The sequence below is a fragment of the Candoia aspera genome, chromosome 5, assembly GCF_035149785.1.
Source record: "Candoia aspera isolate rCanAsp1 chromosome 5, rCanAsp1.hap2, whole genome shotgun sequence".
Classification (NCBI taxonomy): domain Eukaryota; kingdom Metazoa; phylum Chordata; class Lepidosauria; order Squamata; family Boidae; genus Candoia; species Candoia aspera.
The window spans coordinates 38,203,887-38,221,708 of record NC_086157.1 but is presented as its reverse complement, the minus strand read 5'-3'; the positions used below and the strand labels follow the sequence as shown (position 1 = coordinate 38,221,708).

The 17,822-nt window shown below is 39.7% G+C and overlaps 1 protein-coding gene across 1 annotated transcript in view; it reads right to left on the bottom strand.

The window, feature by feature from the left end:
• The window catches only part of GABRA5 (gamma-aminobutyric acid type A receptor subunit alpha5), an 80,287-nt gene that overhangs the window by 4,711 nt on the left and 57,754 nt on the right, over positions 1-17,822 (bottom strand). The window contains exon 6 of the mRNA XM_063305007.1: positions 6,241-6,384. Coding sequence (XP_063161077.1) covers positions 6,241-6,384 — 144 coding nt within the window. The remainder of the gene's footprint in view (positions 1-6,240; positions 6,385-17,822) is intronic.

Genomic DNA, 17,822 nt, shown 5'->3' with positions numbered 1-17,822 from the left:
GGCACCTGCTTGATAAACATGATTCCAGGGAAAGGTTCTTTCTCTTACAATTGTATAGCCCCATGGAATGCAGGCAGCTATATTGTGAATGGGCAGTAAAGGGAGCTAGCTATTTAGAAACTTGTTCTCTTGTGCAGGTTCTGGAAGGCCAGATTAATCTCAATTATTTCTCCACATCCAACAGAGGCAAGGAAATACAATGATTTACTAGAGCTGGGCAAATATTTTAAAAGAGGTGCTTTGCAATGCAGGAAGGTGGTGTTTCTTATTAGAAAATGGGAGAAAATCTCTTATGTAAAACAAAGGAGGAGTCTTTGGTGGACCAGCAATCTCTTGGGCTTCAACTGGCTCACTGGAGGACAACCCCTTCCCAGCCAGCTGTGGGACTCTATTCCTCCCTGGCCATTGCTGCTTTGGCTTCTGGAGAAAGAAGAACTTTACCTGGCAACTTTTTTCAAGAAGTCCGTATTGTGCATCTCTTTATGCACTATATAAATAAGGGAAGAGGCTTCAGATTTGGCTTCTACCTCCAGGACCTCACAATGCTCTCCTCCAGGCAAGCTGCTTGGCTACAGGGAGCAAAATGCTGTGGAAGCTTAGGAAGTTGAAAAACCCAGCTGGCCATCAAGGGAGGGGAGTTCAGGGTTGATCAGGCCCTGGGTGAGGTAGATGCACTCAATTTCCCTGGTTGCCATAGGTTGCATCCACCAAAAAGTAGAGATGTATAATGGGATGTGAGAATACCCTTGGGAGATGGCAGGAACAGCTGCAGCCTAGACAGTGGTCTGATAAGAGAGATCTGAGTCCAGAGGAGGGAGCTGGGTGGAGAAAGCATCTCAGGAGGGACCCTCCCTAGTTCTCTGGAAAGTAAAGGCAGGGGAGGGGTAAAGTGCTTTCAGACTTACAAGATTCTGTTACTGTAACCTTACAATAAAGGTAGCATTAGTACTCATGGTCTTGGTTTCCTGTCTGGACTACCTCAAAGGGCTGACAGCATGGAAAGGAAGAGTGGGAAGGGTCATGGTGGTGGTAGTACCAGAGCTGGCTGCAGTCATTCTGCATGTGGCAGTCTGGTGATTGCCACCAAGTCTGCTTTTCTACCGTTCACTGAGGAAGGGAGCATATTTATAATAGAACTATGAAAGCACTACCACAGCCTCCAACAGCAGCATCAGTAACTACTTCCTTAGGTGATGGAAGGCTCATTTTGGAGGCATGGTAAGAGGAATGCTATGGAGACAGCACTTCACATACTAGCATACTTTCATCCTGCTTTGAGGAATGGAGAAAGCAAATTTTCAGGTCTGCCTGAATGAGCCCTTTCTGAATCACTAAAGCAGCCCCTTTGCTTTGCATGTAGAGACAACTGGAAGCAGCAACATGCTAGTCTTGGGAAAAGATGCAGTTGCTTTAATGATACAAAGTACTGTTGTGTTTTGTGAGGCACCTCTTTAAAAGCATCTGCACAGCCTACAATTTACATATCTGTCACTCCCCAAGCACACAATGATCCAATGACTGTTTAAACTCAGGTGCCACTCTTTTCTTCCCATGCTAAGAGACTCCACAGTAAAGGCAGTCTGGCTACAAATACATGGAGACAGAATTCAAGACCATTGTCTTTGACATATGACCACACATGGCTGCATGTAACTGGGGACCTGCCATGAACAATACTCTATGCTACAAATCATGACTTCTGGATATTATGATGGAAGAGTATGTAATATATCCACAACAGCATACAAATGGATAAAAGCTGCCTATTTAATGAAAATAAAATGTTTGGGTAAAAAGGTCAATATACTGGATTTATACCAAAACGTAAAAACTGTAAAAAAAACAGAAAACACACACACAAACACACATTCAGATCTTAATAGGACAAAAAAGTAAAATCTGAAAAAACGTGCCTCAGCACAGATCGGCATCTCAAGGTTTTTTACAAAGAGGTATATATTTAGGAAAGACATACAGTACATTAAAAATGGGAAAGTGGCATTTAAAAACATGCTTTAGGCAAATTAAAGAACTGTACAGTATGTTGGGGTAGTTCTGCTTTTAAAAAGTGTACTTTACAGAAAGTCACCTATAGGAAGATGTCCATATAAAATGATTATTAGAAAAAGTTAACTGGTATTATGTGGATTTTCCTGTTGTTTTTGTATCAATACTTCTGTGAAATAAAGCAACCACACCTAAAAACTTAGATCCTGATATTTCATACTACAAATCTCATGAGCCCCAGCCAGCCTGATCCAATGATTATGGGAATAATAATCCAAAACTCATCTATAACTCTGTATTTTACAAAATAATGTTTAACGTTATTCAAAAATGAGCAAGAAAGCCCAGGAATATTCATCCATACCAAGATATGCAGAAGCACTTCTGTTCTTGTTTCTTAAAGCATCTGATTGCCCCAAACTGATGGGGTCACAAAATGGGACAGCATATTTTCCCAACTGGACCAATGGATGCTGCGTTAAAAGCTTCATGGTACAAACCGATCTGCCTTTAGTTCTCAACCTGCAGCAAGTGGAAGCCTGCTTCCAGAGGTGGTTCTCTCTGGTTGTACCCAGGTGAAGATGTAGGGGTTGAATGTGGGAGGCAAAGTGAAAATAAAATTCTCCTTGCCTTATCATGTTTTCCTTTTTGTGATTTTGTTCATGGATTGAAAAATATATTATAAATTATATGCAGGTCTGTGACTGTAATAAAAATTGATCTGATTCAATATATATATATATATATATATATAAATTATAGTGTGGTTATTTGTTTAAAATAATTAAAAAAAAACACACACAAGCAAAATACACAGTATGGGCTATTTTTATATTCCTCAGCTTCAGAAAAGGAAATAACATCTTAGAAATCCTGATTACAGGCATCCCCAAAGCTTGCTAAAGACCAGAAAATCCTTGGTTGACTAATGCTTTCCCTGTGTAAAATCAGATTTTTGTATTTTGTTAATCCTCGGTTACAATCTCTGTCCTACTATTTGTGATCCATGCTGTATTCAGAGCTCAACCTGATCAGAGGTAACCTTGGACATTAGCGAAGCGAAATAGGAGGGGAAATAACAAAGCTATAAAAAAGATCTCTTGATATTGAGCACCTGCCGTTCTTAAGAAAACTTCTGTGAAAGGTAATTCCTGGATAAACTTCTGGATTTGTCCTCGGAATCTCTTCTGTTCCTTAGTGTAGGGTGAGCCAGCAGCCTTGGTAAGCATTGCTAAGAACTGGATGAGTGCCTGGCAGTCTGAAGCATTCACTGTGGACATCTTGCTCTTAGAAAGCTTCTCCACACAGTTGTAGGAGATGCTTCAGGAAGCCTTCTGGATCTTTCTCTTGACTCTGACTGTGAGAGGGGAGCTGCCATTCATTGCAGAGAATAATGCTGCTATGATGGTGAACTGGTAAGAAATCCTTTGTGATGATGAACTTGTTTTACTGGTCAATGTTTTTTCCTCTGTAGAGATCTTCTGGTCTTAGAGTAATCTGGAATTGTTTCTTTCTCTCACTCTCATTACCACTCATAAAAGAAAATTAGTGCTATAGCTTTTGATTCCTCAATTTCAAAGTGCTCTGTGGAATACAGGAAGGGAAGGGGATATTGTGCTGTTCTGTCTGGTTGTTTTAAGGTCACTGTGATGTTTGCACCGTCTCTTGCAATGCTGCTCTCCTCTCTCTTTATTTTTGCACTTTTGAGATTGTGTGGACTTTATGAAAAGCTGGCTGAGTTCTCAGGGGGCTGCCATTTTGGGAACGGTTTTTCGTTTACTGATTGAGCAGGCAAGACTTTAAGCACTGCCATTCTTTAATCTTTTCAGACTCAAGGGGACCTATGTGTGTGTACACGCATGCCTCTGGGTCTATTACGAATCACTTAAATATCTATTTTCTCTACAGAATAACAGGCAGCTGACCTCCTTTCTCCCTAAGTCTCAAATTAGCAGGGAACCCTGCTGGTGTGCTATGGGAGCCTGGGCCACAAATGGAAAATAAGTCCAGTGTTTTCTTGGGCTGCTCCATCAATCTATTGGCATTCCTTCAAAGCCTACAGAGGAAAACACAGCATGGAAACACCTGATTCCAAGCCCTCAGGCAGGGTGCTTTGTCTCTAATTACCAGGATCTTCCATTTCTACTTCATTCTCAGAAGCAAGATGAGCGTAAACCAAGTCCTACTCTTATCTCCAACCCCTGTCCTTTTTCATGCACGCTTCTCCAGAAACGGCAAGAAACAATTGCCTTGACATCCTTATGTGGATGGATGGCCTGGCCTGAAAGCCTCTTTAGGCCTGTTGTGCTGCCACATTCAGCACATTTTCTTCCAGGTATGGAGAATGGGAATCCTAGCACCCCGTTCCCCACACATGGTTTGCTAGACATACTGTACTACAGAGTGAGGCAACAGCTGCCACTTTTTCCCTCCTTCTTTCTCCAAAGTTTTTATTCAACATATTGTTAAGAGGAGGGAAGAAATCAATCTATAGATGCTTGCTCGGCTCCTGCACGAAAATAAGCAAGCAGGAGACACAGCAGTTTAAGCAACTGCAAAGGAGCTCTCTATTCCTAGTGCCTCTTTCAAGCTTGGACAGTCTGTCTGCTACACCTGTTTTCCCCAGCAGAAAATATATACTTTAGCAGAGTACTTTTTCAGAGGCCAAGGAATACAACATCTGATGAATGTGTTTTTCAGTCAACAGTCCATTTATGGTGATAAAAATGTGGCAAGTTTAATAGGTATCTGAGAATTGTTCTTTGTTCTTTTATACTAGATGGCCTTACTTTTTCTTACGTCTAGGCATAATCCTATTGATTAAGTATAATAAAACCTTTTTACTTCCAATTAACCACCCTATCTACAGCTATCTTTGGGTACATGGTCAAGTTTAAATCATTTTAGCATGTACTAATTAAATGACAACATCGATCAGGGCTGTGCAGCACAGATTCAATTCCAAAAACACAGCAAGGAGCTTGTGGTGATGTGAATGTAGTACCCATCTGCAACCCTTTAAAACCATCCAGTTTTTTCTCCAGGATCACACAGCAGCTGTCAAGGGCAACTGCATATCCTGAGAAAGCTGGAACTGCTTTAAAGGGTTATATTCACGGTCTGTACAAGTTTGGAACTGCATCCAAAGTACTGCATGGCCTAATATCATGCATCTCAAAAAATGCAGTTCAGCATGATGCGTATCTCCTTTTTGTTTGTTTATTTCAATACAGTAATAACATGCAAATCAGACCCTAATACCCAGGGAACGTCACACTGTACAATCTTGTTACAAATCTGTGTAGGTACAGGAAGCATAAACACAGAAACCTACACTTTGTGAATTGTATCATGGTTTTATTGAAATTTGAATCATAATCTGATTTCACATTGGGGTGGGTAGAGGGTACACATGATCATCACCTGAACTCTGAAGCCTCCCACGGTAACTTGTATAGAGGACCTGTCACTACGCTGTTCAGTGGTATCTGTTCAGCAATTCAATTACGGCAGATAAAGTGTGAATGGTGAAGTACTGCTTCTGTCACTTATCTAGATAGTCCTAAACAATAAAAACTGAGTGCATGAAAAAATGCTTCTCCCTGTATTAATCTGCTGTAATCTGAGGATGGGAAAGGAAATTGTATTAAGTGATGACGCAAGATGGGCCCTTTGCTGTGCAAATGCCATGAATGTGATGTAGCTTACAAAACAGGTGCACCTAATGCCAAACTGACTGACTTTTCATGATGAAGTTTTAAGAGTGGTAAAATATTTACTTCTTTATTTACATACCTATACTTCCAGGCCGCTAAATGCCATTTCACTTGGTATTTATGAATGAATGACTATGGTAGAGTTTGCTTTGTCTATGGTTTATTGATTTTACTGAGGTAGATTTTTTTAAAAAATGTTGTATGTTTTATTATTTTGTTACCACCCTGAGACAACTTTATCAATGGTGTGAAAGAGATACGTGAATGTGATGCATACACAGGAATGAATGAAGCAGGCCAGTCCCAATTCTCCTTCCAAGTAACACTCAAACATTCATGAAAATACTGAGGAAAATCCATTTTAGTCATCAATATTGGGCATAGACAAAGGGATGCCACAGTGCAAACAACCAATTGTAACTTTTCTTGAAAATGTGCCATCCCATCAGCAGGTTCCAAAAATGAACCTTAAACCTTTCCTTATGGAATACTGCAGTTCAAAGGATAGTTTTGTTACCTGTACTGGTACTGATGTTTTCAGAATCTACACTTTGTCCCATCAGGTGATATTGGTTAAGCCTAGAGCCATCTTCTGCTACTACCACTGAAGTTGCTGAGGTGTTAGTCCACACATAGATCACTTCTGAATTGGGATAAGCATCTGGTTTAAAATAAAGAAAAGGAAGACAAGTGATATCTGAACATTAATAATCATATACTGGACTTTTACCTAAAAAGTCAGGCTTAATTTCTGCCAAGGTTCAGCTTCAAATTCTCTTGTAACTATTAAGGTTCAGTCCCTGGATCTGTGAATTTATATAAAAAAGAGGATGTGCACTTCAGCTAAAAATAGCTCTCATCTAACAAGAAACACAGAGAAGATCTTTTAAGATACTTGACCTATGTTCCCTCTTTCCCTTTTCTTTGAAAATCAAGCTTTGATTATTAACAGAAGCACAGAAATGCATTTGTGTCATACAAATAACCTGCCTCAGGTCTCAAGATCCACAAGAATCCTATTTACCTTTTTGTTCTGTCAGATTCAATTATGATATTTTATAGGCTGAAATCAAGGACTGAGAAATAATGATGTCCACTCATTCATTAAGCCAACATCTAAGAATAGCTCCGAATATTACAAAAATCAAATACGCTTCCATTACTGCATTTTCCCCCTGCATGTACAGAACAGGCTGTGTTTATATGGAATAATTATCTGTGCATACACACACACACACACACACACACACAGAGATGGGGTTATTTCAGAGTGAAAGTAGAAATAATTAAGATGTAATTAAATGACCAGATGTTGCCTCTGCACAGATTGTGACCAGAGTTGGCTCAGGTTGTGGTGGTTTCCTTCTCTGCCATGTTACATACCCACACAAACACAATCTCTCTGAAGAGATGAGATGAGCTTCTGACTATTGCACCATCATGTGGATAGCAAAGCATGTGTGCAAGATGGTAAGCAGTTCACTATTGTCCTATGGTTGATGCTTGCCTCTTCTACCAGCAACTGCCACAATCTTGCCTGCAGCACACACTAGATCAGTGTGCTCAGCCCATCAGCCATCTGAATGTCCTGGGTTGGCACCTGTCTGGTGTTGCCAAAGGGGAAGCATTTTCAAGCACCATGAATCCAGATTATGGACTAGATTTGTCTAAATGTGTTGGATCACAAATTATGCAATGTAAATGACAGGAAAAAGCAAAAGATTAGTATTAAGACAGGCTTACATTACTAACTGTGGAAGCAGAGCCATGCAGTGATCTGCCAGAGCCCGTTCTCCCTTTTTTCCACTTGGATTTTGAGGCTGAATTTTTGGAGCACCCCGGTGCTCCTACTATAAAGGAAGGACACTTTCTGGACTTGGATGCAGTGTGTGTGTTGCCCAGAGTGGACAATACACATTCATGGGCTACACAAAACGAAAAGAGAAAGTTGCTGGTGTGAGAGGAGGAAATAGGAAATGCCAGAACAAAGTCGACTTGCTGCAGAGTCCAGGGGGTGACTGGAGGCATGGAAAAAGCAGGGGCTGCTTCAGATGCTCAACAGTGGAGTGGCAGAGCCTAGAAACCGTGCCATCTTCTCCAGAAGTGCCAAAAGCAAACAGCTGGGAGATGCTAAATTCCCGCCAGCAGTTCAGGATAGCAGCATCCAGTACTTGGCTGGAAAGGCTAAAAATGCCAGCCAGCCTGCCACAAAACCAGCCAAACTCAGGGTGGCTAGAACTCTGGCGGAAAAGTTTCCCCACCATCTACAGCTGGGAAAGTAGCCAACCCTGGTAATTTACACGGGCGTAGGCAATGCAGAAAGGGGGGGGGGAAGGAAATAAAGGTTATACAAATCACAGAAATTGTGGCTAAAATTATACCCACAGGCACACAGTAAGAGTTATAGCAAAGCAATTCAGAAATAAGTGGGCATTCATTGGTTTTATTTAGAGTAGAATGGTTGTTTTTGTATAATAAGCCCTCTGTTCAACAAACGGAAGGGGGAAAAAAAGATTCTCCTTATTTGTGATCTTCCCCAAAAGAACCCATCACAGTGACCAATTGAGAAGAATTAAATAGTTCTAAAGTTGCACAGAACTTCAGCAACATTAGAGTATGAAAAAGAGGTAATGCATAAATATTAATACCAGTGTTAACAGCCCAGGAATAGATATTTTAAGACAGTGACAATAGAAAGGTGTAAGAGAAAGGGAAAACAGGGAATCCCTGACAGGTCTCACACCATTTTATTTAAGTTAATGCGAACACTATTATATACACCACAAAGACAAAACAAGTCCTCCACACTAATCTGGTAATTCCTGAAAAGAGCAACTGTTTGATGTGGCCCATCCACAGGGAAGTGGCTATTGCTTGGATATTTGCTTTCGTCATTCCTCCTCATTCCCTTTTCCTTTTATGTTGTCATCTGTTAGCTTGTGAGTCTCTTACCTTATATCTATACTACATGTTTGCAAAAATGTAGGTGTTTAACAGGGGAACATTAGCAAATAGCTACAGCATAAAAAGACATATAAAAAGATGCAACTTGTAATGTAAGCATTTAATAGATACATTTCCTAATTTTACACTGATATTAGTCCATATATTGTCCAGTTAGCAATATATAAGACTGTACCCAACCCAGGAGTAGTGGGAAAAATACAGTAAGTTTTGGTCTGTAAGTAGATACACAAACGAGTGTTAATGGATTCACATTTCACAATGGCTCAGAACAGTTGACACACCGGTATCATAAAATCATAATTAATTATGAAACACTTGTGAAATGGCTGGAGATATGAAATCAAGGCATTTCAGCTTTTGCCTTTTTTATTCTGTGTTATCCTGTGATGAAACAGATGTCCAGGATGATGTACAAGGGATGAGAACAGCAGAGTAGCAAACAGAAATCAAAAGATTGCTTGATTTTCAAATAAAATCATAAGAGCTTTTCCTCAGCACCACCTTGGCTGGAGTACCTCCTGTCCTTGAGTTAGCAAAATGTATGCTGCCATAATGTGCACTGCCCAAACAGATCAGTTCTATTCTGCCTCGGGGATGAGCATGGGAATAGCTGCTGTCCTTCCACTGTTAATGTGGAACAATGTAAGGGTAACAAGATCCCTTGGGCCTGGTTTTTCCTCACACCTGGTGTCATCTGCCAGGTGGAAAGACCACCACCAATTGCTATCCTTTACATGTGATGGGGAGGGCTTGGACAACTGTAGATTGGGGCCTTGAACGGAGGCTTCAACCATCTGCAAAGTGCCAGAGTGGCAAGTCTGGAACTTCTCTGCATCAGTGAACTGTTACTTAGCTATTTCTGAACATAGGTCTACTGATCATCTGCAAGTCTGTAAGGCCTATTTGTTTAAACATCTGCTAGTGCTCTTCCACTCTTCCAGAAGAGTGCTAAAACCATGTCCAAAAAAAGCCCAGCTGATAGGTTGCACACATGATGAAGGGGTGCTGGCTGAAATGTGAAGAAACTTTCTGGGAACTTTTTCCTATTTCACCCTGCATCTCTCCACCATTTGTTGATCTGTTGGTCAGGTGCGGAATGAACGAGGAGGGAAGTCTATGCCCTTTGGTTGTATCTTTGATGTGATTCAGGCTAAAAGCAGAAACAAGCAAAGTTCTTGTGAATAATCACTAATGCTGGAAAGGAATGAAGTGGTGGTAGTGGCCTGCAGCACTTCGGGTACACAAAGCAACAGGCAAAATGGTGCTGGCTGCCCCTGAAGTAAATGAAGTACAGCCATGCAAAATCAGTGGAAAAATTGTAATGTGCTCATTTGGGGTATAACCAACAAGAAACAACTGACAGAAACTGGATTATTTTCATGGTTTAAATAACTCATAGTGCTATCCCCCCCCCCTTTTTTTTTGTAGACAGGTCTAGCACCCTTTTGTGATGCCACTAAGCATATTTTAAGACAGATCTACCATTCTTCTGGAAAAGTGCAAAACACCTGAATATAAAGAGCTTGCATAATGCCCAGTCAAGACATTATGTGGAGAGATGAATCCGAGGGTACCAGGTGTCTGGTCCTTCCGGAAGCCCAAGCCAAAATAGGCATGGAGGACCATCCCCAGAGACTGGAGGGGAGGCAACACACCTGGGGGACATAAAGCAAACAACAGAAGCTGGGCAGATTCAGTTCTCTGATTCCATTATCATGACTGTAAATCACAGAGGATGAATACGGACTTGGAAGTGGGCATTCAGGCCATCAAGTCCATACTTTGTTTGGTATAGAATTTCCAAATTAAAGCACCCCAGACAGATGGCTGTCCAACCTGTGTTTGAACACACCCAGAGATCTGGAGGTCACCATTTTTCTAGGCAATTAGTCCCACTGTTAAACAATTCATTCTGTTAGAAAGGTTTCCCATCCTCCCTACGACATTCAACTGTAATCTGTAAATTGACCACTTTTCTGAACCCTATACCCTGGGATAAGAGACAACAAATCTTGAATTTCTTCTGTATTGGGGTTATGTAAAACATTCCATGCACTCAACAATCACTTTTGCATGGTCTATATCCAGACAAAAATACATGCTGTGTCTAGGGATGGACCAGACTGAGAACAACAGGTGAGCTGGCTGGATATGCTGTGCCTGAATATAAAGACAGAACCTGTGAAATATAGATAAGACAAGGTAAGGAGACACAGTGATGAGCCAGGTGGGCTTATAGATTGTTCTCCTGAGTCTGTTTTTGAATATATGCAGCTATCAATGTCTGTACTATAGTTCTCTAGCTCCTCCTCTCCCCCTTTTTCTTTTCAAACTATACTCTGGTAGTTTGAAAGTATCAGTCCCCAAGTAGAGTAGAAATAATTAATTGCTAAGCGCAAACCCATGCTCCCTCCCCTTTTGTTCTTTGAGTAAGATGTAGAATGCCTAAAATCTGTGGAAATGTAATGCATGGTAAAATTAAAACAACATCAATTAAGTATCTTTACATGGTAAGATGTTTCTTCAGTGTGCAGGGCACTTGAGCACATTGAGTCAGTTCTTGGAAGAGTTTGGGCTTATATCCAAGTGACTTACTCCAGTTGTAAAGTTTGCTTCCAGTAAACAACTGCTCTTAGAAGACAGTCCAGGAATCATAGGATTTTTTTTTAGTTCCAAGGTCACATGGTTACAAAGGTTCACAAGGTCAGGAAACTCTTCTTAACCTTGTGAACATTTCCAAGGCTATTCTTTTCCCCTGATATTGATTGCTGATTGCTGGGGGAGAGGATGGGAAAGGAACTCTGAATTTGGACAGGGGATCTAGTGAGTGGGGACAAAAATCTTTAGAACGAACTGTTCTCCAGACTTCTAGAATCCCAGAATTAGATTATAAATCTAACACAGCCCATGACCCTTAACACTATCCCATGAATTTCCATGGGTAGGAATGTATTCAAGTTTGTTTTAAAAGTCAGGCATGGATTTGGGGAAAGGAAGGCAAATGTCACTGCATCCTCCTGACTTTCTGGCAGGAACCAAGCATGCTGCTTAGAGTTTCCAAAATCAGAGTTCTCTAAACCTACTGGAAGGATGATCTTGCCAGTAATAATGAGGGTGCTTAGCCTTTGTGGAACATATTTCAAGTGTTCAAAGTATTTCAAAAATATTATCTCAATAATCCTTATAACTATCAAAAGTTAGTAGATTTTTGTTTTCCATATTACACAGGGATATGCAACAAGTTTCCTTTTTGAAAAGCTGTTTTTCTTAAAATGTTATGTTACTCTTTTTTTTAAAAAGAATGCATTAAGTAGTTCTTAAGAAATGGGTTTCATTTAATTTTTGCTACTAGTATTTGTTGAAGCGACCATGTTCTTATTTTGAATAGTGTTTCTTGGTGTGCATAATTATTTTCCAAGAACGTTCCTCATGTTCTTTTGCTTGGGGACATCATAAGAGCCACCAATGCATTCCAAATGATGTTCCCCTTTAGTAGGCATCTGTTTTCTTGGATCATGCATTGTCCCAGGCACTGGGTGAAAAAGTTAAGCTGAACAAATAAAAACATTTCAGACTGTGGCAATAATTTCACGATAAATCTTTCTTGTGTGACATAATTCGCTCCGGTTTTCACAACTGATGCTATTAGCCCTTCCAGTGTGACTTTTAACAAATCATTTGCTTGGAAGAACATCTTGGTTCTGAGTTTTACTTGGTCTGCAACAACTTCCTATCCTTCCAATTCAATTCTCCTTGCTCAGTTATGTTAATATTTATTGTGGATATTTATTTTGGGATGCAACATTTGATCTCGAATTAGCCTGAAAATTGATTTTGAACTCAGCTTTGCTGCTGCTGCATAATTATCCGTCAAAGGAAAACTGCCGGAATTGGCTATTTCAGCCACTATTGTTTTCTTTTGTGTGCTCTTCTGCTATGCTTGCCGACTTTTTGTCACTATAAATCTTTTTTTGAAAAGGACCCAGTTGAGCATTGTAATAGTACTAGTCGGAAATAACATTTTTAGAAACTGAAAATAATTAGGAAGAATAGACTGGAGTTCTTGTATGGAAGACAAAAGTAAAGCCAAAACAAGAACACTGTGCCAATTTGATCCAGCCAAGAATTCAAAATCATCTCATATTGTTGTAATGTCTCCTGCCATTGCTGGGATGTATTGACCACAAACTGCAAAGGTACCTGGAGGAATTACATCCAACCTGAGCTTGGATATAATTTTTAAGTGCAAGTTATCAAACATCCTGGAAGAAAGAGGGGAGAAGTGGTGGAGGACATGCTTAGAATTAGAATGTTGCAGGGAGCCAGGAAACTGTCTTATGTAGTCTTTTAATTTTTTATTTGAAAATTACTTGCAGAATATGACTTTACTAGGGATTCTATACTGTATGCAGAACAGGTGAACATCTTAAAATTTCTGGGTGTAGAAGACATAAATCCTTGATTCAGTCATACAACACCTCTACTTTGAAGGCAGAACTGCTTACTAGTCAGCTTCCAGGTGTAATTCAGCATGCTAATTGTCACCTTTAAAGCCCTTCATGGCCCAGGACTTGGACATCTATGGAACTGCTCACTCCCAAAAGGTTTTGCCCACCAATTTACATCAGGAAGAGTAGTGCTTCCTCCAGATTCCTTGTTTTAGAGAATCTACAGGCTTCTCAGAGGTGGACTTGTCAATCACTATCCCTCTTCTCTGGAACAGCATCCCCATCTAGAGATATGACTTGCCCCAACTCTACTGGGTTTCAGAATTACAAGATGTCTTTGAGGGGAGCAAATGGAGTAAACTGATACTAGTTGTTATGGTTCTTCTGCATAGGAATACTTTGCTATTAATTAGCATCGGTTATTGATTTCAGCTATATTCTGTGGTGTTTTTAATCCTGTTGAAATATGATAGATCGTAACATATTGGCAAGGCATATAAGTTCACAGTACCAGAGTGAAATAAATAAATAATTTTGGAAGACATCAGGTTGGAATGACTGTTGTAGTAATATCTGACAGATCATCTATTTCTGAGTTTGTGTCCATCCTGTATGACTGGACAGAGTTGGCACACTCCAGGCCCCATCAATTAACCATATCATCTGATTGGCCCCAGGAAACTGGCCCTGTCAGTTATAGCACTTGCCCACTAGAACAATATCCCCCTCTATATGGCCCTTACCCTAACCATGTTTTAAAGGTATTTAAAAACCTAGCTTTTTCCCCAGACCTTGGGCTACTATGGGTGGTAATACTTTTATAGGATCTTACAGGTTATGTGAATATTTTTTTCTCTTCTGGACATCATAAATTATTTTCTTTGTTATATTGCTATTTTTAACATTCTATGCCACCCAGAATCTTTATGGAGTTGGGTGGCCTTATAAATTTGACAATTAAATTTGAGGTGATTTAAAAGCTGTCCTCCTGCAATAACAAAAAGGATTTATTTTTTCAACATGGACAGCTGATCCAGTAAAATCAGAGTAGCTTAATAAAACCAAGGAGAGATTTCAACTTGTGAAGTCAATAATGAAATTAATTAATCCAAAAAGAATAAATGCTTGAGTACAGGACCCAGGAAGGAAGGTGAAGCAAAACTTCCCACCAATTGAAAAACAGTCCATCCAGAAAATCTCCAGTACTGCAGTGTTATAGAGGGAAACCCCAATTTTGCTCCAGTTTCTAATAAACCAAGTGAGAAATCAGCTGTCCAAAACCAGCCAGTACTGTGAGAGCTGCTTATGAATTGCTGCAAACCTCTCAAAGCCATCTATGAAATGAAAGCCATCTACAAAATGTCATTAATACTTTATTGCAGGGAAATCTACCCACATCTACATCCTGTTACAAAGGTCCCTCGTACAGTAACATTTATATCTTTGATTTTTCCAGATGTTTTATTACAATTCCCATCAGCTTCGACCAGTATGGCCAATGGTGAGGGATCCTGAACACTGTTCACAAAAATACTTTGAGAGATCCAGGTTGAAGAAAGCTGCTCTAGATTCACAAATCGAACTAGAAAGGAGACAACATTTTAACTCCCAGATTTTGCACTGAAAAATCTGTTGCAAGAAATAAAGAAAAATGTGGAATTATTTAAATCTACATTCACCCTCCATCTAGCAATAAGAGGAAACAGAACTAAGGGACTTGAAAATGAATGGTCTAATCTTCAGGTCAAGGATAGCCAATGAGACAAATGAGAAAAGGCTGCATAACTGGGGCCGAAGACTTTGGAGACAAAATGAAAGCATTCATTAATATCAGGAGAAAGTTAAAATAATACTTCATAATCATAAAAGAACAAAGAGTTTATTAAGTTCAGGACTAATGAAAGATATTCTGTGATTTTTTGGTGATGAAAAAACGAACATTCAAAAGGCCACCATTTCATGTGAGTGTAGTTTGCGAGGTAGTTCTAGAGGCACAGCCCTTGAATCAGTGTTACATTTTTAGCTTAGAAACAGACAGAATAGCAAAATCAACGCTGCTTGACTAAGCTGAAACACTTCTGTTTAGACTGCCCTTTTAGTTTTATGGTGGAGTTTGCAAAAAGTGAGCAGCGGTGCTGGAATTTGTTTTTGTGCTCAAGTTCTGGCAAAATAAACTCTTACCAGAACAAATTCTAAACATCTGCAATTACCACACCACAATGGCTATACATTTCTTTGTATATGATATGATACTGATGGTGAGAAGTCCAAGTACCGGAGACGTACAATATCTGTGCAATTACCACAGTGGCAGGCAATTCTTAATCAAATAACAACAGACGTCAATCCTACAACAAAATTCTAAATAGAGGGGTTTTAGACGTCAAGACAACTTTCTACCCTCTAGGTCCTAATTGCAAATAGTTACCAACTTCTTTTTCTTCTAGTTAGCCTCAACTCCACCATACAAATGAACTGTCAGAGAACACAAGTCCCAGTACATGTTGGATGATGGAAGTACACTCTGTGTGCCCATTAACAAGCGATAACCTTAACACCTAATGGTCACCTTGCAGCAGTCATCCTTTAAGGGATTCTAAAGGCTTTTTTTGGATGCAATTCACAGTCCTGATTTGCACATGTAAAAACTCCATTCAGCCTTTGGAGCAGTATATTTCAGGAATGTTCCCATATGAACCTAATTTTTAAGAACCTTGTCAGATATCCTGCTCTAGCATGCTTCATTATTATTTATTCAATTTTTTTTGCCCACTACAATTCAGTGGCTCTTGACATTATCTGAACTTCAGTTTGTGAGACCTGCAGTTGGTGGGAGCCAGTTGTGGAACACACCCTTCAACGGCACTTGGTTAGCTACCTTGAAAAGTTAATTTTTTAAAAGCTTTCTCAGGCTTTTAGTGGAGCACACAGTTGTTCTTGCATCAGTTGTTTTTGTCCTTATTGCTATTTTTACTTTTATTGATAGCTCTATTTCTATTCTTGGTTCTGCTTTTACTAGTGCATTATAGCCCATTCAGTCTACAGAATCTACACAGTAATCCTGTGCAAACTTCCTAGGAGTAACTTCCATTGAGATATAAACATGTTCAGGATTGTATTATTAAAATTTTATTGTTTAATCATAATTTTTCCCATTAAGATCCTTGGAAAGTCTTCTGGTGAAAAATACAACTTTTAAACAAGGAAGATTTTAAAAAAGTAATAGAAATTACTCCTTAGTATTTTCTGGGCAGGCGCAGACAAACTGGGAAACCCATTTAAGTAGCTGTACCAAGCCTTCCAGAGAATGTAGCCCAACGAGCACTTGATTCGTACTAACATGCCTCATGAAGCATCCTTTTGAAACTCTTCTCAGCCCTAATTAAAATATAATAAACTAAATAACATTTTCCTGCCCTTTATTACAATCTAAGTCTTCTGCTTGGGATGCTGGCTTCACTATTTCTCTCAGCAAAGCCATCTTCCTTGCTCCCTATTATACTGAGTGAAAAGTACAGTACATGTAGTCCTCGCTTAATGATCACAATTGGGACTGAGATTTTGGTTGCTAAGCAAAGTGGTCATTAAGCAAATCTGACCCGATTTTACAACTCTTTTTTGCAGCAGTCATTAAGCGAATCACTGTGGGCATTAAGTGAACCATGTTGTCGTTAACTGAATCATGCAGTTCTCCACTGATTTTGCTTGCCAGAAACCAGCCGGAAAGGTCAAAAATGGTGATCACATGACCACAGAGGTGCTGTGATTGGTCATAAGTGTGAGGACTGGTTGTAAGTGGGTTTTTCAGCATTGTTGTAAGTCTGAACCATCACTAAATGAATGGTTGTTAAGTTAGGACTGCCTGTACTGGCTTTGAGTATTCTCTGGATCATGTAGCTAAAAATGACTGTTTCTATGATGCACACACATTTCCTGTGTGCTCCATGGGATCACTCAGGGAAAAAAAGGGATCCTAGAGGAAACCATTATACCACTTAAAGCAGAATCAGGAAAAACCAAACACTGTAAGATCTTTGAAAAGGAACAGCATGGGTATTGTTTGACAATGCCTTCTGAACTTTCCAGAAGTTCTGTTTCCATAATGTTGATGACAAAAACTGAGCATAAATCTATATGCCATGCTAGAGATGGTCTGGGAGACATGATAGCTGTGGAAGTCTCCCTATTGTTCCTGCAACAGTATTTGCTCTTCTTTGTTCTCAACTATTTCTGCTACTGGAGCGTGAAGTTCAAAATGTGATACTAATGTTAGTCCCTCTTATTTAATTCCAAAACTTTATTTTTACTCCAAGGCTGAGAGTTATTAAGATTTTTTTTTCTCTGTATGACTATTGTTCTACAGTGACATTGAAGCAATGCTGGAGATGAATAGATATTAAACAACCTGGACGCTTGCCTCAATGGCAGCAAAATTTTCTCATTATTGAAAGGATACTACTTCTATCCAGGAATGCAGTAGTTTTTCCACATGTATTACAGAGGAGCAGGAAGAAATTGATTCAAATGTTTGAATAGAAAAAGTTGGGATTACTTTTTATCACAGTATGGATTATGTAGTTTATAAGGTAAAGGTAAAGGTTTCCCTTGACATTAAGTCCAGTCGTGTCCGACTCTAGGGGGCGGTGCTCATCTCCGTTTCAAAGCCGAAGAGCCGGCGTTTGTC